The sequence below is a fragment of the Gadus macrocephalus genome, chromosome 6, assembly GCF_031168955.1.
Source record: "Gadus macrocephalus chromosome 6, ASM3116895v1".
NCBI classification, from domain to species: domain Eukaryota; kingdom Metazoa; phylum Chordata; class Actinopteri; order Gadiformes; family Gadidae; genus Gadus; species Gadus macrocephalus.
Window position 1 is genome coordinate 23922006 of NC_082387.1, and position 22500 is coordinate 23944505.

The 22500-nt window shown below is 48.8% G+C and overlaps 1 protein-coding gene across 1 annotated transcript; it reads right to left on the minus strand.

Annotated features, from left to right (window-relative positions):
* Positions 1–2962: 2962 nt before the first annotated feature.
* Positions 2963–20587, minus strand: ctnnb1 (catenin (cadherin-associated protein), beta 1). The gene is given in 18 exon segments (XM_060055179.1): positions 2963–3826; positions 4303–4559; positions 5267–5327; positions 5742–5863; positions 6091–6133; positions 6136–6243; positions 6653–6772; positions 7465–7623; positions 9696–9899; positions 10195–10329; positions 10645–10748; positions 10984–11128; positions 11241–11442; positions 12410–12648; positions 13294–13547; positions 13793–14017; positions 14693–14743; positions 20426–20587. Coding segments are annotated over 16 exon segments (2349 nt in total). The 5' UTR covers positions 14706–14743; positions 20426–20587; the 3' UTR covers positions 2963–3826; positions 4303–4344.
* Between the last annotated feature and the right edge of the window lie 1913 nt (positions 20588–22500).

The following is a 22500-nucleotide window of genomic DNA, read 5'->3' on the forward strand; positions in this document are numbered from 1 at the left end:
AATAAAGATTTATGAAGTTGCATTAATTGTGACGCAGTCGCTCAACAAAGACTTGAAAGTTCAGCGGTGGTGTTTGGGGTTAAGGAACGTGGGTTTCTGTGGGTTTTGAATTGAATATATTGTTTACTGTCCCTATAAATACCATACTGCTGCAGAACACAACAGTTCGCTTATAAACTCATTGCACCCAGTTCTCTACATCCATCCTCATCATGTTCTCTGGACGCCAAACTAAGTGCAGCCCAATCTGAAGTAATCTTCATCACAGGCTTACACCCTTGATCAGGCTTTGGGGGAGGAGAAGGATAATGATGGAGATGATGATGATGATGATGATGATGATGATGATGATGATGATGATGATGAAAAAACGCCCCCTTAGATGGGTGAGCAACATGAGGAAACTCTGCAGCAACCCGGAGCACGGATCGAAATTCCTATCGCCAAACCCCTGGCTGCAGGCGCTTTGAGCGCTACTCTGACACTGGTGCATCATGGGTCAGCAACAGCATCCTTGGTCAACATGTAGACATGTGAAGACTGCCGGGATGAAGGGTGCCATGCAGGGACGCGGGAAGTGGGGGTGCTTAGGGTGCTGCAGCACCCCCCCCCCTGGCGGCCTCTGGCTGTAACCGCAGGTGAGAAGGTTTTCTGAAAAAAAACAATACTTTTTTCTTTTTTATATATAATTTTATCATGCAACATGATTTTTCATTAAATTATTGACATCCACCCTTTTTATGATATTTATCATATTATCATTTCATTTTATTTAGAACATTGTCTGAGTAGGCTGACGTAGGATATGACGCACAACGCAGAACTGTCGATAGCTGAATATCGTACTATGCTGATTTACATAAGCATGTTGGTGTTCAACATCTGTTGTAGTAGTGAACATTCTAAAACTGGTGTAAAATGTTGCTGCCATATTAATAGACACGTTGAATGTTATCGTTATGATTCAGGAATCCCGCACGTAAACTGGTTGGCAAAAAAAATAGCAAAGACGGACGGTTCACCCGACGGAGAAAACCGTCACTTTCCTCATATCAGACAACTCGTAACTCTGGATGAAAATGAAGGCTTTCTTTTATTGTCACTTTCCTTTTAAACCTTTAGAAATAACCTCCTGAATCCTTGTTATAACGCTGTGTATAATCCCGGACCGCAACAGCTTGTCGGCATATTGTTAGTGTGTGAAATTCAGCACAGTATCAGCCGAGTTGACTCTAATTTCCACATTGTTTACTTGCTAACGTTTGTGAATAACAGTGGCTGGCAGAACTCTTTTTACACACCAGTAGAGTGTTTATCAGAGCGGATCCCTGAATGTGACGTCACCCGTCATCTCGTCTCTGTAAACAATGGATGTTGCGCAGCATTTATTATGACGTCATTATATAGACTCTCTCTCAGCACCCCCCCCTCGGACTGACTTCCCGCGTCCCTGGTGCCATGCTGGGAAGGGGAGTTCCCATTAGAAAGCGATAATCAATGAAAACGCTAGAATCGGTTCAAGAATTGACGAGACCATGACCTAAGAAAAAAAAGGTTTAAGACAAGGCATTGCTGTGGATTCGTTCTAACCTTAAGGGGAGCACTGTTTCTCTGGTTCAACCTTCTTGTCACATGGCATCATCTTTGCCATAGTATGAGGTGCTATACTGCCACACTTGGCACAGCGATCCTCAAGTTGTTGGACAACGAGGTCACTTCAGCCAGCACCTCGCAGGAGGCATTTGATATGATTTATTTGGACACTGGAGATTCGTATCAACACAGCAAGAGAGCCTGTGTGATCAGATTGGCTTTCTGGGCAGAATATAAGATAACTAATTCAAACAATGAACCGTGGCTGCTATAGTTTCTAGTTATGTATCACCACTGTCCAAGGGTGACTGACTATTGATTCGCCATAACCTTCCACATGACCTGCCACTGCGTGTTAGGGAGCGAATAGATAAACAGGCTTGTTGCCAGATGAGATTACATCGATAGTGACACGCAAGAAGCCTTTTGACCCCCCTGACGAGTACCAAGAAAGGATTGTGATACAAGGGCAAAGACTGGCCTCTCCACTGTGGACCGCAACCATCTCGGTCCAATTGTCAAACAGAGCGTCAAGTTCTGCAACTTCGGCTTCCCTGGAAAATGTGTACTTTTTATTCATGTAACTTCATTTACTCCTGATTATTCCGGTTAGGATTGGCTGCTGGTTGGCAGTTTTTTCCTGTCAATGTTGTGGATCTCATTGAAATAATAGTTTTTGCCTTATCGACGTCCCTAGACACAGAAAACCTGGATCACCGCTTCTGATGCCACTGACCCGACTTCACCCAGTGAAGCTATTTATCTGAAGAGGAATATATTGTGCTCGCTTCAGGCCAAACTGTTAAAAATTAGTTTTTCCCGGGGACTTAACACCAAACCAAACCCCGCTTTTCTCCTCTTTATGCCAGCACAAGTGCAGGCACGTCAGGTGCCCGTTCCAAATGATACCTTCCAATGTTTTTTCTTCTTTTCAAAAACATCTGCTTGAGTATGTTAATTTGAATGGATCGCAAATTATTTGCAGCAGGGTAACAGGGTCCTCTTAAGTGATGTTTTGTTGCTTCGTCTCCTAGAAACCCTGTCAATAGCTAGCCTCTAGCACTTTGGTTAGTCAGCCTTCAACAGGGATAATTGCCGGTTCATTCATTCATGGTAGAACTTGTCTGACAACACATGATTTATGCATAACCAGACAGGGAAAAAACCGAACGTTATCGTTTGAGTAATAAGCCCTTATTAAAAGGCTTACGTGGATATGATACGCCACACCCATGAAAACGGTATCACCATCTGGTCCAACCATGTGGACATGAATAGAGGCGCCCTACCTAAGCCCGTGTGGAGTGGGTGCTTGTGCATGACCTCAGCCTCGTGGATGAAATACAACACACACACACACACACAGGTCTTAGGGTTGAAATGACAAGTCCATTTTATTGTTACGGAACACAGCAGGCTACAGCAACCAGCTCCTCCCATCACCCGTCTCCTTAGTAACAGCAGACCAATAAAATCCCTCCTCCCCAAACCCCCCCCCCCCCCCCCCCACACCCCAAGCCGCCCCCTCCCCCTTGATCCATAAACCGGCCACACCCTTCCGCCGAGGTCAGCTACACTCCCTTTGGAACAGAGAAGACATCCTGGTGCCTACCATTAAAGCAAGAAAAAAATAGCTTGATATTTGGACCATGATTTCCAATTCATGATTATTTTTTTTTTATACAAAAGCTACACAATGTTACACTTTGTCTTCTGAATACAATTCAACTGATTAATTTCCTTAGTGTTAGTGGACGCCATTTAAAAACGCGAACGGAAAAAACGAAAACCTTTTTACTTGGATTGAGCATCAGCACTAGAAAAACTCAACACTACCAGATTTAAGATACAAAGTACTGCAAAAAAAACAAAGAGGATTATAATAAGAAATGATCTTAAAGCAAGCTCGAATCAGTACCATTACAGACAAAAAACAAAACAAAAAAGGAAAATCAGAATAAAATGGTCAACAGAGTAAAAAGAAAAAAATACATAGAAGGGTTCTTTTTAAAATTGAGCTCCATCTCTTCGTCATGTCAGGATTTTCAGTGAGCCCACAGCTTGGGCCGAGAAACCAGAAGCGCACTTCACATCTAGTTTGTCCCCGTTGAGTCGCGGCTGGGCGACTCCATGTCTCGTCTTCGAGTCCAGTCATCTTCAGGCACTTTCTGAAACCCCGCCTCCTCGGTGTGGGCGAATTACAATGCAGGTTCATCCAGATCACATGATACAGCTGGGAGGGGGGAAACACAAGACACGCTTTAGTCAAATATCCCCCCCACACACACACACACGCATGCATAGATGACAGTACGACAGTTGAAGGGGGGGGGGGGGTATTCTACTTCCTGGCATTGTGCTGTCGGGGTGATTTTGCAAAGACAAATTGGCTTATCAATGTGACTGAAGTTCTGCGAAACGGCCCATTATCCGTGGATGAAACCCTGCTTTAGTAGTCGTCCACTTGAGCTGCTTCTCTTGGGCAAGTGATTAAAAAAGAGGAACCCATCCATCACAGAACGCCAGGTAGAACCCGTCCCCCCCCCCCCCCGTCCCCCGTCAAGTCAAGAGCAAAACCACAGCACACCACTTCACTCCAGTACAGTCCGGTTAGTATCCACCCAAGCAGGCCTCCCTCCCCCTCCCCCCCCGCGGTGCGCCCCCCTTCTCCCCCGCCGGGGGGAGGGGGGGGGGGGGGGGGGTCCTCACCTAGTAGAAAGTGTTGTGAGGACGGTCCGCATGGCGTACCGTCTACAGGTCCGTGTCGAACCAGGCCAGCTGGTTGGAGTCACCAGGGGGCAGGCCGTCCATCAGGTCCTGGGCGTGGCCCAGGTCGGGCAGACCCTCCACCGGGGCGTAGTCCTGGCCCGGGTGGTGCCCCCCGGCCAGCTCGTGCTCCATCATGGGCTCCAGGCCCATCGTGTCCCCGCCGTAGCCCCCCGTGTGGAAGGAGCGGTAGCTGGGGTCTGGGATGGGCGCATGGTGGATGGATCGATGGAGGAGACGGGGGGGGGTGGTGGTGGAGGAGTGGGGGTGGATGGATGAAGGATTGGGGTGTATAGGGGGGGGTTGAAGGGGAGTGGATGGATGAAGGATTGGGGTGTATAGGGGGGGGTTGAAGGGGGGTGGATGGATGAAGGATTGGGGTGTATAGGGGGGGGTTGAAGGGGAGTGGATGGATGAAGGATTGGGGTGTATAGGGGGGGGTTGAAGGGGGGTGGATGGATGAAGGATTGGGGTGTATAGGGGGGGGTTGAAGGGGGGTGGATGGATGAAGGATTGGGGTGTATAGGGGGGGTTGATGGATGAAGGATTGGGTTGTATAGGGGGGGGGTTGAAGGGGGTGGGGGGAGGAGGCGAGGGGAAGCAGAGCACTCTGTTAGAAGCAGGTCAACACAAAGCTGCCACACGGTAGTACGATCAAAGCTACACAGCAAAAAAAACAACACAACACACTGCAACCCCGTCTCTCCGGCCCGCCGCTGCAGAGGCCGACCGCACGGTGCGGTGGGGGGGGGGGGGGCTACGGCCCGGTTCTGCAGGGCGTGACCGAGAGAGAGCGATGGATACCCCCCCCCCCCCCTCCCGGTTTCACGGGGGGGGGGGGGGGGGGGGGGGTTAAGCCTTCGGAGGGAGGCGCTCACTCAAGCGAGGCGGACGCGATGGGACTCACCTTCTTGTCTGTACCCCAGAGGTTCGCCCTGGGCTCCGATGTCCAGGCCCAGATCTCCGGTCTGCACCCCGGAGAAGGGAGGCAAGAGAGGAGAGGTTAGAGGCGGAGACGGTAACCGCGTTCTTTGGAACAAGTCACCGTCTATTGTTGTGGAGAAATACTGCGGGGGCCCTGATCTGACCAAGTTGTGGAGGATAAAAGTATTTGTGTACTGCAGGATGTTTAATAGTCACAATAAACTAAACACGATAAACCCATAAATGTTGCACCGAAATACATTTTTTGATTACATCAATTGTACCCAGCCAGGCGGCCACTACCGTAGAAACAGCCTTTTATTGCGATACAATTCTATTAAAACTCTGAAGGCTCCCAATAAGCCGAGGTGAGCAAGTTCACCAACAGTCCCATCCGAGCTGGGCGCGTTGCGAGCGCTCTGATTGGGTGAGGCAGCACGCTGGGGGCGGGCCCATACCTCGTTCCAGGCCATGGGTTCTGTTCTGAAGAGGGAGCTGGTGAGCTCTACGGAGAGCCTCTTCTTGTAGTCCTGGGGCTTGTCCTCGGACATGCGGAACAGCACGGCGGCAGCGTAGGTGGCTGGAGGGAGACATGGGGAGACGCAGGGTTAGCTTCCTCACGGCGGGACGTCACCGAGGTCACCGAGACCTGGCGTCCCGTCGGATCGGACGCCCACGCGTCTGCCCGGGCTCTTCTGATGACGGGCCGTTCCCCGGCTGTAGATGATGCCGCCGCCGCCGCCCCCCTCCCTCTCCCTCTCCCTCTCCCTCTCCCTCTCCCTGGTGGCGGCGGGGTGCGGTGCTCACCGACGCCCTCGTTGCGGCTGTGCAGCAGCTCCGTCAGCGGGGGCGGGTGGCGCCCTCCGCCTCGATGGCCTCCGCCGCCTCCTTGTCCTGGGCCAGCTCACAGAGCACGCCGGCAGCCACGCGCTGGATGTTCTCGATGGGCGAGTACAGCAGCTGGAGAGAGGGGGGGGGCAACAGGGTCAGGGCACGGGGAGGGGGGGGGGGGGGCAACAGGGTCAGGGCACGGGGACGGCCGCAGTTAAGGCGGTTTTTCCCTCGCTACAGGAACGGGATAGTTGCTTCCAATAAAATAAATAAATATCGATATTTGCATAACCGAGTCCTTAGGATTCGGCCAAACTTTTATGGCTTTTGGAAAATTGAATTTGCTTCAACACCCCAAGTTTACTCATTTGCTTTCAATACAAACGGCAGCAGTGAGGGTTTTGCTGTACTTGTACGTCTAGTCCCGCTGAAGAGGGGCATGCGGTTGGTCATGCACTTTCCATTTCACATAAATACAATAATCCTAATCAAGAGTGCGTTCAAACCCGCGCTGTCACGACACGCCGCCCTCTCTCACCTGTACGAAGAGTGGAATGGTGTTGAGTCCTCGGATGACTATTCTGTTGTGGACGTCCCGGGCCAGGATGTGGAGCGCTCCCGTGCAGCCCTCCACGATCTCCTCCATACGGACGCCCTCCTGAGGACACACGGGGGAGGCACTGGGTCAGCCACGTACGATACCGCGAGGCTCGAGGAGGGAAGGCGCGGCGCGGGGATATCGGTAGGTCTGTTTCGATAACGACACACGATCGCAAAAGGAAAAGGCTAAATTCTGTCCGGACTCTTCCGATAATAATAATAATAATAATAATAATAATAATAATAATAATAGTTCTACAGCCATCGTACCGTCATGAGCGTAGAACTAGGCCGTTTACCTGCCTGGCAGTGTGCACAAATTGCTGCGTTAGCAGACGCATAACGCAGACACAACCACGAGTTTGTCCGAATACGAGACACACTTGAGTCCGCCTCATGTATAAAAGTGCTCTAGAAATAAAGTTGCCTAGCCTAGCTACTGTAGAGATTGAGCCGAAACCACGGAAATCTAGCGCGTTCCCCTCCCATAATCATGATTTCAAGATTGACCGAAATAAAATCGGTGATTATGATTATTTATTTATTTTTTCATAATCGAGCAGTCCCGTCTGTGTGTGTGTGTGTGTGTGTGTGGGGGGGGGGGGGGGGGGGGGGGGGGGTTCAGTGTGACTGCGTAGCCCCTTCTGTGTGTGTGGGGGGGTTCAGTGTGACCGCGTATCCCCGTGTGTGTGGTGGGTTCAATGTGCTGGGTGTGTGGGGGGGGGGGTTCAGTGTTGTGGGGGTGCTCACCACGAACTGTTGCTGCGTGCCCCCCATACTGGTGCGTCTCTGAGTGTCCTGGTGCGCTCTCACCAGGAGCTGGACCAGCCGGGGGATGGCGCCCTGCTCCCTGAGGGGCGCGTGGTTGGCGGGGCACAAAGCCAGGTTCCGGATGAGCCCCACCGTGGCCTGGGGAGAACACGCGCACACACACACACACACACACACACACACACACGTCAAAAATCAAAAAAAATCGATCATTTCATTTCGATCTTTGCAATATCGATTCATTGAGCATGACATTATTTATTATTATTTTTATAATTTTTTTTGCTCTTTAATAAACAACGCCTTAATGCGTTTTGCAGTGATGGAATGTTGTAGCTGAAGTCCACTTGCAATTCCTTTCCAATTTCAAAATAGCACTTTTGAGACGGTTTACTTTACAGCTAGTAAAGTTTATACTGTCCAATTTACAAGTTTACATTTAAAACCTGTTTAAGATGAGGGAAAATATAAAGTACATTTGCATTTTGTAACAGCCATTTTTATTATTTAAGGGCAGATTTAATCGAAATTAAATCGATTGAGAACCTTATGAATCGAAATCGAATAGATTTAGGAAATTGGCCACGATGCCCAGCCCTACTCAATACATCACTGATCGCCTGATTGTTGTGGCAGGTCCACAACATCGGCGTTACAATTGACCGAGCAGACTCATACAGAACCTCCAGTTTGTACACCATCCTCCTAAACACCCCCCCCCCCCCCCCCCCAATTTGTACTTCGAACGGAAAACCCGGCACCCATCAACGCTATAATGCCAAAATAATCCACCATTATTAACCTCGTGCGTGATGAGGTGTGACAAGCCAACAGAATAGACACTGTATGCAAATCTGATCCTTCCACGGGCTAAACAATGAGGCCTGAAAGAGCAGATTACTGCAGGCAGCCGGCCCAGAGTATGGGAACCAATTCCAGATAAGATAGGATAATTGCTTTCCAGGTAGTGGCGTGAATTAAGCTGTGAAATGGTTTTGCAGCAGATAATTCTAATACACACAATCCGTTTATTTAATTTCAGTTGGAACCAATATTCATTTAAACTAGTGTCAAGATGCAGACTTCCAGATAGAGCCCGGGCCAAACCACCCATTTCCTAAAGATAAGACGTCATTGATCCCAGGCCGGAGAAGAAACAGTTAGGGGGAGGTTAACGGCATCTCCGCGTTCGCTACGGTTAACGCCATCTCCGCGTTCGCTACGGTTAACGGCATCTCCGCGTTCGCTACGGTTAACGGCATCTCCGCGTTCGCTACGGTTAACGGCGTCTCCGCGTTCGCTACGGTTAACGGCGTCTCCGCGTTCGCTACGGTTAACGGCGTCTCCGCGTTCGCTACGGTTAACGGCGTCTCCGCGTTCGCTACGGTTAACGGTGTCTCCGCGTTCGCTACGGTTAACGGCATCTCCGCGTTCGCTACGGTTAACGGCATCTCCGCGTTCGCTACGGTTAACGGCATCTCCGCGTTCGCTACGGTTAACGGCATCTCCGCGTTCGCTACGGTTAACGGCATCTCCGCGTTCGCTACGGTTAACGCCGTCTCCGCGTTCGCTACGGTTAACGGCGTCTCCGCGTTCGCTACGGTTAACGGCGTCTCCGCGTTCGCTACGGTTAACGGCATCTCCGCGTTCGCTACGGTTAACGGCATCTCCGCGTTCGCTACGGTTAACGGCGTCTCCGCGTTCGCTACGGTTAACGGCGTCTCCGCGTTCGCTACGGTTAACGGCATCTCCGCGTTCGCTACGGTTAACGGCGTCTCCGCGTTCGCTACGGTTAACGGTGTCTCCGCGTTCGCTACGGTTAACGGCATCTCCGCGTTCGCTACGGTTTACGGTATCTGTGTTCATGATAGCTGCGTGTATCCCCGGCACTAGGGCTGCTCGATTATGGGAAAAATCATAAATCACGAATATTTTGGTCAATATTGAAATCGCGATTATTCAAACGATTATTTTTGGAGTTTTGAAAACTTTGCAACTGAGAACTTAGAAATTTCGCCGTAAAAAAAATACACAAAATGGTCAAAAAAATAAATGTTCCAATCTAAAACGATATGTATCCAGCTGTTCTGCCCTTTCTATAAAACATTTCTAAAAAAATACGGAAAAAATCGATTATGTAAATGTTTTGATCGATTAATCTCGATCAAAATGCGATTAATCGCCCGGCCCTCCCCGGCACGCCGGCCTACCTTGATGAGGGGCCAGTGTGAGGGCGGGTGCAGCAGCTTCACCACCACGGGCAGGCCGTAGTGCAGCCGGACGGCGTTCTGGGCCATCTCGGCATCCTGGTGCCGGGAGGTCAGGTGACGCAGGGCGCAGATGGCGGGCTCCGTGATGTCTTCCCGGTCCCCGGCGCGGAGAACCGTGCGCACCAGCGCCTCGATCCCGCCCACCTTAACCGACAAAGACAGTAGGGAGGGGGGGGGGGGGTGGGTTTCGTTAAGTCAAGTCAAATTCGATTCCTCGATTTCGATTCGATTCCTGTGACTAAGTGACATCACATGTGGGCGTGTCCCCCTGGATGGATGACGGATGGATGAGCAGCCTTTGCTACAGTCCGCTGGGTAGGCCGGTAAACCATCATACATCTGGGTGGACACGCCCACTTGGGATGTCTCTAAGGCACGGGGAAGCGAAGATTTTCCCGCGGCTCGCACTGGCTAATCACAGTCACACCCGTGGACGTACCTGGCAGACCATCATCTTGTTCTTGTAGTTGTTGCACGTGAGGTTGGACAGGATGCCGGCGGCACAGGTCACGACGTTGATGTCGTCGCTGCCTAGCAACTGGACCAGGGTTCCCAGAAGGCCCTCCATCCCCTCCTGAGAGAGACGGGGTGGGGGCGAGTCGTGGGATCAGCACGCGGGGGCGCACAGTTTGGACGTGCAGCGGCTGACGGGGATGTCAGCCCGTGCGCGTCAGGCTCACAGGTAAACCTGAGGTTTATATTTTAGGCTTCCTTGTCACAGAGACGCAGACACGGAGCTCGGGGATTAAGAGACCGGTGCATTGTGAAAATTGTAGTTTTGGCAATAATGACTCGTCTATCCAAGCCTTGTGTCAGTTTAATTACAGAGATGCCGCGTCGCGGTGGGACTAATTAAGGGATTTGTTTTCTTGAGAAAGGGTTATTTTACCTGTTTGGTGGCAGCGTCTGACAAGTTCCTGAGAGTCCAGAGACAGTTCTGGACCAGTCTCTGGCTGGGGTCCGTCAGGTGGAGACCCAGCGCCTGCATGCCGCCTGAAGAGTCACAAACAGAGGTGGACGTGATCAGAGGCACTCAGAAATACTTTCATTGTCCAATCAGATTCTCTTGGCTGAAAGCTATGCATTTCTACGTATAAATACATCAAAAAATCCCTTTGATAAATCTGTGTTTTTTTTTGAAGAGCACAATATATATACGCCGTCCACTTTGAAATGGAAAGCCGTCCCCTGGTTCGAGCTACATCAAAAACAGTCGGCCAAAACGTACCGGCCTCGACGATGGCGGGCTTATTGCTGGAGCAGACGGACAGCACTTTGAGCACTCGGCTTGTGGTCCACAGCAGCTTCTCGTAGGTGTAGGTCCTCATGATGTTCACCAGCGCCTGGGGGCCGCCACTGGCCAGGATGATCAACTGGAAGGGGGGGGGGGGGGGGGGCAGAGAGAGCGGTTGTGTGAGTAGCCAGTACAACCTAACCAATAATCATATTCTCAGCTGATCAAATGGCAAGGTTTTAGGTGCACACCTTGCTCTCCTGGTTCCCGTAGGCCAGGATCTGGAGACAGTCGGTGGTGATGGCCAGGAATTTGACGTTGGTCTTGTTGAGGAGGGCCACCATTTTCTGGAGCCCGCCTGCCAAGCGGACGGCCATCTTGGCGCCCTCCTGGTGCAGGAGCAGGTTGTGGAGGGTGGTGATGGCGTAGAACAGCACCGAGTCCACGGGGGAGCTGGAGGACCAAACACACACACACACACACACACACGGGGGGTCATCACCTTGTTGTGCTTAGCTCAGGAGGCAGAGCAGTCGTGTTGTCACCGAAAGGTTGCTAGTTCGATCCCCGGCTCCTCCTAGCTGAGCGTTGATGTGTCCCTGAGCTAGACACTTAACCCCAACTGCTCCTGACGAACTGGCTGTCACCTTGCATGGTTGACAGAGTCAACCATGCAAGGTTGACAGAGTCAATATGGCAATATTGCCATCACGGTGCGTCAACGTGTGTATTAACCGATGTAAGTCGCTTGGGATAAAAGCGTCTGCTAAATGCCGTAATTGTAATTTTAATTATGCAACGCTTCGTACAAAGAGCCGTCTGTAACTCAGAGTTGTGGATCAATAGCAGAGTCATGAATCTTGATTTAATCCTTCTCCCTAACGTAATATGGCTGATTCTGTGCAAGTTGCCCACGTCATAGCCTGGATATAAACCAGGCCGTTCTTCGGAAAGTCGACAAATTGACGCCATCATTTAAGTTATAACATTTGTGGAAAACAATGTGAGAGTTTAGATCAGAAAAAAAAAAAAAGGGAACAGTCCCTAAAAGTAGAAAACTAGTCACTAGGAAACAACATGTGGCGTGATTACACAAGCATATGTCCTAGTTGCTAGTCACAGCAGGCAACTCAAAATATTCTCCCAGAAGGCCTCACTCCGACTGGAACAAAGACACAGCTCCCATTTATATTCCTGCCTGTGAGCAGTGGCGAGTCATTCGTTGGTGTGGTGCATGATGGGTATTGCAGAAAGCGGGCATTATCAAGCCACTTCATCGAATACCACCATGTCTGGCACCGAAATGACCCAACAAACCCACCTACAAATATATTTTGTTAATTCGCGTATGTTGCCGTTTTTTGGTTTTGACGATTCAACACGTTTTTTTTGCGTCAGGATCGTTCGGGGGGCCCCTTACCCTAGCATCTTGACGAGCGCGGGAATGCCCCCGGACTTGAAGATGGCCAACAGGCCCTCTCTGTGGTGGGACAGGTTGTGGAGCGTGCCGGCGGTGCAGCGGGCCGTCTCCACGTCGTTGGTGTTCTGCATGGTCCGCACGATGGCCGACACCATCTGCGGCGAGCGCATGATGGCGTGGCGCGACGCCTCCTTCTTGGACAGCTGGTGGACCATCACGGCCGCCTTGTTCACCACGACCTGGGGACACCAGGGGAGAGACCGGGGGTCAACGTCACCGAGCGGAAGGCCACGTGCGTTTAGAAAGGAAACAACCATATCATGATATCAGAGTACATGCCGAATAGAGGCAGGATTCACGATTCTTTTTGGTGTGATAATTGTCAAACAATTATGAATGTCTTTGTGATTTTATCTATCGTGTGGTTCGACGGTTTAGTTTAACATTGCAATTCGGGTTCCACAGATCCGATCAGATGTTTTTAATGACCAGACTATGATTCAAAATGACTGCAGGTGAATTCCACTGCAGGACGGTACCATAAATAATCCAAATTGCGATTATTTCAACCAATATTGCGATTTAGTATTCTTTTTTTTTCTTTTTTTTTTTTAAAAAGTTCCATATATATATCTAACATAAACTTCTTTCCTTTTGCCCAGGCCTATGTGTTGAAAAAAAAAAAAAGAATGAATTGATATAACATCTTAACTACGGTTATTGAATAGCAGAAGATAAATATGAATCTAAATCCCAACCCCAAAAAAAAAATAAATAAAAAACAACAACATTGTTTAGTCGGTTTGAAAGTCGATGAACCGTTCCACCCTCGACACCCCTGGGGTGCGCCCCCCCCCCCCCCCCCCCCTGCCGACGGTACGTACCTGGTCCTCGTCGTTGAGCAGCTTGGTGAGCTCGGGGATGGCTCGGGTGGCTAGCTCGGCGTCGTCCTGGTAGTTGATCAGGTTGACCACGGCGTGCTTCAGCATCTGCGAGGGCTCCGCCAGCCTCTGGACGTTGGTGGGGTGGGCGCCGTCGTACTGGGTGGCGGGGATCTGCATGCCCTCCTCGAGGGTCTCGGGGAACATGGCCGCCCGCACCCTCTGGGCGCGCGTCATGGCGTACTGCCCGTCGAGGTCTGGAGAGGACGGGCGGACGGACGGACGGACGGACGGACGGGGGGGGAGATGGTGTTGAGTACAGCGGTGGGTTCTTTGTGGTTGGTATACGTGAAGGGTAATGAGCGCTTCACGAAGGGCGATGAGCGATGCTCGGTGCAGCATTGATCTCGCCGTCAGGACCACTCGAGAAAGGTTATTCTGGTATTCATGCAGAAAAAAAAACTGAATTCGGTTGACGGGCAGCGGCAGCGCGCTCGCTCACCTTGCACTTGGTCCTGGGAGAAGTTCTGGTTGAAGCCCTGCTCCCAGTCGTAGAGGACCTGGTTGTCCACGTCTTCCTCCTCTGGGTTGCCCTTGCCGCTGAGGGACGGGGCTGTGGTGGTGGCCCCCGAGTGGATGCCTGAGTCCAGGTAGGACTGCTGCTGCCAGTGGCTGACGGCAGCCTTGCGGTCGGGCTCCATGGCCATGTCCAGCTCCATCAGATCAGCTGAGGAACACGAGCGGAGTCAAGCAACCGGAATCAAACGCCGTTATCGGCCTCCGTAATCAACCGGCAACAAGCAGCACAGACGAGGGGGGCTGTGGCTTTGCCCATCACTCGATGTATGCAGATGTGGCAAGTGGCAATCAATCTATTGCTGCAAGCAAATTCCCAGTAACCTGACTATTCTTGTCGGAGTAAACCCTTTGGATCCATAGCTTTAAACCCTCGTCTTAAGCCGTTCTTCTGACCAACCGTTGAGGGCCACCCGTTTCAAAATGCATCCTGGTTGGATACGGTACATTGACTATAGATCCACTACTGAGCTTCTGTGTCTCCAATAAACAAAACCCTTGTCTCAATAATTAATCATAAAAAAAAAACGAGACTTTCATCTTACTCCATTGATTTTCTCCACGTGAAGAAAAGTATGTTTTATGTGCACTCAAAGCCTAAACCTGGGATCGATAGAAAACGGTGCAGTCTTGTAGCCCGAGACCGCATTAATCTTACAACAACAACAAAAGAAGCCATTTCTGCTGCACCAATGCAGCGCTCGTCCATGCGGACGGGCTGGGGAACAGAGGGGGGGTCGAGTGAGAGTGCACGGGCAGTGAATCCATCAGACCCGCAGAGAGATCAAGTGGGAGGCCTGGAGTCCGCGGAGGACGATGCACTTACCCTGGGAAGCCATGTTTCTTTCTTAAGCCACAGCCTGCACAGCTTCCTGATCTGCAACACACACAGACGGCAGGAGAACACGGTCAGTTGGCGCTCTGGTCACCCACCAGGACAACCTGATTACCAAGGGAGACTCCATACAGAAAAGACATCCAAAAACTAAAATTATATTGGGCAGCCATAGCCAGGGACTAGGATCAAACTAAAAAAAAAAAAAATCATATTGGGCAACTATGGCTGGGGATTGGTGATACGGCAGAAGACACAGGGCAGTGAAACCATGTAAAGAAATATATATTACTCGCATGCTTTATAACTTTGTGGGTATTTTGTTGGGCATATCTTCTCGTAACAGACTATAAAACTATGACAACGTGATGCAATTTTTTGAAGCCTATGAAAGAGCGTCCGAGTCTGAAATAAACAATTGTTGGGTTGTGTGGCAAGGGAAAGCAAAGAGGCACCAAACAAAGTGTGTGGCAGGATGGCTTTGGCATCATTAAAAGGTATTCAAAATATACAACATTGGAAGGTCGTTTTCTGCGGGGTTTTAAGAAGCAGTATGGAGGGGGGGGGGGGGGGGGGGGGGGGGGGGGGGGGGGGGGGGGAGAAGTTACTTGCCGCTCTTCCTTGTTTCTTCCTGCCTAGCCCTTCCCTTCCCCCCCACACCTCCAGTACTTGAACCACAGCAGAAGCAGCACTGCATACACAAAGCAACCATTAAGGAGCTCCCAGCTCGCTAGCCCAGCACCAGAGAAGGGAGGGAGGGAGGGAGGGAGGGAGGGGCTGGGGTCATGGGTGGAGGAATGGAAGGGTGGGGGGGGGACGGTGGGGCAAAGACATTCCAGCACGGGCTTTGAAGCTCAAGCCACAAGCTCACTCTGCGGGAAAGTAAACACTATCATGGCTACAGCAGGGGAGGGAATTAGTTTAGAGGAAGACTGCATTTCCAATGCATTCTCCGGAGCCGCCCCACTGCAATTACTAAGGACGGAGGCTTCAGACACACACACACACACACACGCACACATCACATTAAATTTGGGATGATAGCACAGGGCTCTAACGCAGAAATGACTGACCATGCAAGCCCAGACGCCCTGACTTTCTGATGATTAAAGTGGCAGGCTGTCTACCTGGGAGGTAGAGAGGCACATGCGACGGTAAATAAAAGACTGAAGGGGTTGATGTCTTCGACGGCTGTTTGCTATTGTCGTCATCATGAACGCACACCCACACTTAACTAAATACGGGTGTGATTCAACTCAAAACCATAACATGCGTCATCTAGAAATACACAAGAGGCAGCCAATCCACGATGCATCACTAACGTCCCGGAAAACGTTGCTCTAAATGTGCCACTTTGGTGTGTGTTTATGAAGTGGCCTAACCTGACTAGAGGCATGCGACCTTAGAAGAGGGGGGGGGGGGGGGGTCAGCGACCTGGCTTTAGAGTCAGTTCAGCCTCCCACGCACCAGCCTGTCGTTTCACAACACTGTACTGCTGCTTGGGGTTTATCTGGCCCTGGTCTTTGGGCACCCGGTCGCCTCTCCCCCCAGCCCTTCCCCCCCTCCCCGTTCCACTCCCGGCCAAACGCTTGCGTCACCACATTCAGGTACTCATTGTCTTCTTTTCCGCGTGAAAGTTCATGCATGTTAAAGCACGGCAGAGAGGCTTAGCCTAGTTCTGCGGAATATAACGGATGACGTGCGTCTCGCATTCTGTTTGCGCAATGTCAAAACACATTACATAAATCACTTGTCAATCTACTAAATCGTTTCGATTTAACTTTCACTGTTTGACTCACGCTGATAAGCGTCAACTGCAGCCTGATAAAGAAGTGACAAATGTCTTAGGAACAGTCATAAAAAAAAAATTGCCAACTGTATTCCAACCAACACCGTCATCACTCTGAGAACTTAGATACGCAAGAATCAACACAAACTTCCAGATCAGCCTTGATAAGACCACAACGCACGCTACCTGGCTCAGAGGGACTTCAGTGAGGGCTTACAAACATGGTGTCTCCCAGCCACTTGTTGGGGTTCGTGTTTGTTTATAAAGGACCACTTGAACACAGGCCAGAGAAGAGTATAATGACCGCTGCCAGCGAGACAGTAGTGACTCATGGTCCAGCCGTTCACACATTAGCGGCCAGGTGGAGGTGATGGCCAGTCGTTCACCTTCCCCCCCCAGACCCGAGTATCCCAAGGCCCGCCCTTATGAGAATTCACTGAAGTACTGGGGATAGATGAAACTGGAGGTATGAGGCAGAGTATCAATCCCCCCCACCCCCCCCCCCCCCCTCATGTCCCTCCCTACACCCACATGCCACTGACTCCCACTGAGTCATAAAAAAAAAGAAAAAAGAATACAACGTTTTGAGTCAACTGCCAGAGCTGACCGCAAACACGCCAAACAAAATGAAGCGCTCACACGCTATGCCTATGGAGACTGCCCTCACGCAACCTAGCCAGGAGCTAAATGAGAGCCATGTGTGTGACTGAGCGCCAGTCTGCACGCTACGGCATTCTGGTCCTAAAGAATGTGCGGCTCGCAATTTTTTTTTTTTCCCTGTTGTGCTCATGAGTGAACAAGCGATGTGAGGCACTGCGATCCAAACTGTTGGACGCGGCTTATGCGAAGCTCCCCATCACCTATTGAAACAACAACACGGTGATCGCCGAGGGACGTCTCTAGACTCCAATACGGTCGAGCCACATGTAAATGCAGATGAATGACTTGTGTACAGTCACACCGGGCTGGGGAAAATGCAAACCACTTGAGAGTACCTTGCCCGTGGTCATTACCCGCAGAATGGGGGGGGGGGGGGTGTAATGCTTGAAGGAGATTTACCCATCATGGTTTGGCAGCAACAATAAGGGCTCAGCAGCCACATTCAATTGATTGGTAAAAGGTTTCAGCTGGGTGCACTTGAATAGCCTCATTGGGTCCTTTATGTTGCAAAGTATACATGCATAGGAAGGTATAGCCAAGTCAATCACTGTTGTTTAGTTACATATGGCTAGTGTTCTTTTCTCGTTGAACAGAGCTTATCAAAAACCCTACAAAAAAAAAAGGTGTGACAATCTACAACGAATTTTTCAAAAGTAATCAATTATAATCCAAATGTAATTATAGCTAATTTGATTATGTGAAATGATTCTGTATAAACTCATTACACCGTATTTGAGGTATCCTTATTTTAAAGTTGCAGCCTGCACATCACCAATTAATGAAAAATAAACAGTAGACAGCCAGTTAGCCATGGAAAGGGTTTGAACAACATCCCTAGCCATGTTGGGTAGGGATGCAATATAAGGTTGCTATGCGTTGGGTGCATTTCAGGAGGTCGATGCACTGTTTAGACTGTTGCGGTACATTCCAATAAAGAGTGTCGCTATGCGTTATGATCCTAAAAAATATTTGAATAACGCGCAGCGTAGGAATGAATATTTAATTAACAAATAAGTAAAGGCTGAAGTTCTATTATATATTTTCTTACATATAGTGGATAGATTAAAACCCAATTTTCAGCCATCATCACATCCTTAATATCAAATCACAGGCCAAGTTGGGTGGTGAGGTGTGTAGCCTAGAAGACCCAGCCAAGCTCAGCGAAAAGCCCATCCGTTCCACACCCGAGCTCGGAAATGCGGTCGCTTTACATAAAAGAAAGCCCAGCCGACAAGGTGTATGGTGGTCACCCAGGCGGACACCATCACGCAGCGGTAGCTATGTGGCTCTATGTGCAGGGTCAGCAGCGCTAACCGCTTGCTGACAATGCGCTGCAGCTCAACACTCGCAGCTGCTGCGGCGATGTTCAGCCGGCGCCTCTACGGCACAATACACCGGAACCCGTCGCGTTATCCACACGACTTCACATGCAGCCACCACACGTTACTAGTTGCGTGAACCACAAAAATGATTCAATTGGTGCAACGGGTCAAGGAAAAAAAAAAAAAAAAAAAAGGCAATAATGAATACAAACAGGTTCATGCCGTGTGCTGGGAACAGTACACAAATTACACCGAAGTAGCAGTAATGTATACATTTTCGAAAGTACAGTAGCCAACCAATAATTTGTTTATGATGGGGTATAAAGGAGTCATGCATGACGGGGTAGCCTTGTGATTAAAAAAAAATTGAATACCATTACATAGATGTGTTGTCACGCTATTTAGATTGTATGGTTTATGTAGCGTGTTGCCTCTCCCCTCTACTACCGCCTGTCAGCGGATCGGTCTGGATAGAGACAACACCTACGTTTCCGCTTAGCAGCTCCGACCTCATAATCGGAAACCGCTCTCGGTGTTGACGTAAATTAACCAACACGTAGACGTCTACTTCCGACCGTGGTCGTTCTGTTCACATGGGTCCAAATGGAAATTCCAGACTGTTAAATAGCGTGACAAATCAAAGGACATGCACATGGGGCCAATGACTGACTCAGAGCAAACAAAAGACGCCAATAAAACCTAAATAGTCATAGCAAAAGGCAAATATGTATAAACCAGAAATGCAGATAAACAAATCTCCCATTAAAGAGAATCATTGACTCCAAGCGGTGTTGAAGCGCTGCAAGAGTTACATACGCCATTCAGTAAACGAATAAACTGGACTCAATTAGAAATGTAAAGTACCTGGCCTAATTAGGGAACGAATTACTGTTATTAAAAAAAACAGTGTAGCTTTAAAAGTGAAATTGAAGTGATGCATAAACAGATATTTCAGGAAATATCACCAAACTAAATTCGGGGCAATCTATGAATTCTTCCAGGGAGTAGGTTGTGAACACAGCTGCCGACCGCCTTCACTCCTGCTCTTAACACCACTGGACTCGGATTTCATATTGTGGCTCCGCCTCGTCTTCCTCCCGGAGCCCGACGGCCGGGAGGAATTTGTCGGTCTTTGTTTAAAAAAGGACGAATGGAAAAGACTTTGGAAATTAACTGATCCTTATCCTTCCATTTTCGCCTGTTATGATTAATGCGATCAAAAAGCCAATCGCATTAGGCAAAAACAATGCCCGGTCCTCCATGTCGACGGGGAAACGAGCGCCCACCAGAATATAGTTCTGTTTCACGCAAACTTCCACAAAACTCCCTCAACGAGTTTATATTTCCACCCCAAACCACAGATCACACATTTCCACATTCGTCTTAATATCACAATACAACTTTCTTAAATAAGTTGAGCCTAAAACGGAGGAAATCACAACTTTACATAACAATCCAGGGATCCAACCTGACTATTAAAACACAATAATCAAGAGCCTTAACCGCAGGGGTCGAGGGAGAAGACAAACCGGGAGTCTCTATAGGAAGCGATATGAGCCAAGACCTTGAATCAGATATCAGAAACTAGTTATTGTAAAGTCCATATGTGAACGGTGAGGAGGCTGATCCTAGTCAAGGGGTCGACACATCCAAATTTATTCCAATGAAACGGGCGTTTCTTAACATCCACCAAACCACATTCATTTTATACATGCACATGAATCACAACGCTTAACTGATAAGAAAACAGACATGTGAATAAAACGAGTAAATAGAGTGTCTCCATCAGGTATTCTTTAGTTTAATCCAACATTTCCTGGGAAATCAGCTGTTTCGCTAGCAGGCAGCATCCCCGGCCGCCCTAAACAACAGTCCATTTCTTGCGCTCAGCTACAACTCGACATGAACAGCACGAAATGTGTAAAATACAGGAGATAATGTGCTGAAGCCTACCGCTGTAGAGAATTACGAGTCCGTCCAATCGGATATGGAAGAATAAAAACCAGCCTTGAATGGAAAAACGGGAACGTGAAGCCAAAAGTCAAGGGAGCTCACATCTGCTCCCACAACGGCAAGCAAATGTTCCCTGGGTCAGGACAGGAGTAACTGAGCGTTTAAGATGGCGGCGTGTATTTATAGACCGTACTACACCTTCCGTTGACAAATATCCTTCCCCGAACAAGCGCAAAATAGACATTATAATTTACAGTACTTGTTTGTACAGAATTTTAAACTAAAAACACTTGTGCTATCCACTAGATTAAATATATATGTATATACAATGATTTACACGGGCTAATTCAAATAGAGCCCAATGGCTACATCACGCGTAGGGATACACAGATACATGAAGTTCCGACAGACTACAAACGGAAATCCGATTCCCACAAACCTGAGCAAGAATCCACCAGAAATTCACTTGTTTAATGAATTTCATTTTAAAAGATGAATTAACCAACACAATAAAGCTTGGTGGGTTTTCCCATCAGGTGCACTTTTTACGTGACTTTGTCTCCATCTTCTGCATCATTTAGCCGTCTTCATCAGCAGTACTCCATTGGGCCACCAGATGAAATTATCTATTACATTCTAAATTGCTTATATAATTCTGTGGTTGAGACTCCTGTACTTCAGTATGACTATTAATTATTCGTACCATTTTATGTAAGAAAATGAAATCCATTGAACTCTCAAAGTATCTTTATTGTGTGTATTTCTTTCTTTACTTACATGTATTTGACCATCCATGCTCCTGTGCAGGTAATACAATTGTGATTATATGCTATTTGGCAACACCCTTTTTGTTGGGAAAAATAATTAAAAGAGAAAAGAGATTCATTCAAATCTTTGTGGATCATTTAATCACATAATCATTTAATTTTCAAATATCTCTTTCTTGCAAACAGACCGCGGGAAAAAGCTCAACATTATCCATCGCAACAACTGTGAGCCAACTAACACCCTCCCCCCCTTCTAACTCTGTGCTCGGTGAAAATGTCTGTGCGCCTCTGACGATCATACAGGTGAAATACTGCAGTGAGTTCAGCATTGAGGGATGTTGACTAAACATAACATAATGCGGTGCAGTGTGTCTCACCATGAGGATGTACTAAGTGACTTCATGGATTACGAATTGGCTGCGTGCCCTGGTTTTCACGTACCCTCGAAGGCTGATAGGAGACCCTAGACTAGTAGGTGTGAATGGTGACTCAGTGACCACCATTGCCACGGGATGGTTTATCCTTTTTGGTCTCCCATTCCCATAGTCAGCTGCTACCAGCTATCGCTCCAACTCTACACAGAAAGAGGCCTGAAGAAAGAAGATGGATGGATTGTTGCTATGGTGATCCTTAACCAGTTTGTAACATTCCACCATTCCTGTTTTTTCTATCCGGACAGAGCGGCGGAAGCTACCAGTGGCATGTATTATTTGGATTTTTCTTTTTTGTGGCAGCACCAACTTTATGCTGGAGCTACTGCAGTAAAATTACTATTTAACAGCTCCCACACAGGTTCTAATCCAAACAGTGGAAATAGGCCAGAGAGGTTTGTGTGTGTTTGCGTGTGTCTGTGTGTGTGTGTGTGTGTGTGTGTGTGTGTGTGTGTGTGTGTGTGTGTGTGTGTGTGTGTGTGTGTGTGTGTGTGTGTGTGTGTGTTTGTTTGTGTGTCTGCGTCTGCGTGTGCGTGTGTGTGTGTGTGTGTGTGTGTGTGTGTGTGTGTGTGTGTGTGTGTGTGTGTGTGCGTGCGTGCGTGTGTGCGTGCGTGCGTGCGTGAGTGAGTGTGTGTGATGAGAGACATGTGTGTCACTCACATGTTCATTTAGTAACAATTCCAAATGAGATGTCTATACACAGAGACTTTATTACTTGAAGTGAATCAAATTCCTGTCAAGTGGTTACTCTGTTTTCAATACCAACCAGGAAGAACAGTTATATAAATACTTTTTTAGTTTTATCAATATGGTGCGATTTTGGGGTCTGTTGCTAAATTAAGCCTTTGACCGAAGCAGATTATAATAGTTGAATATG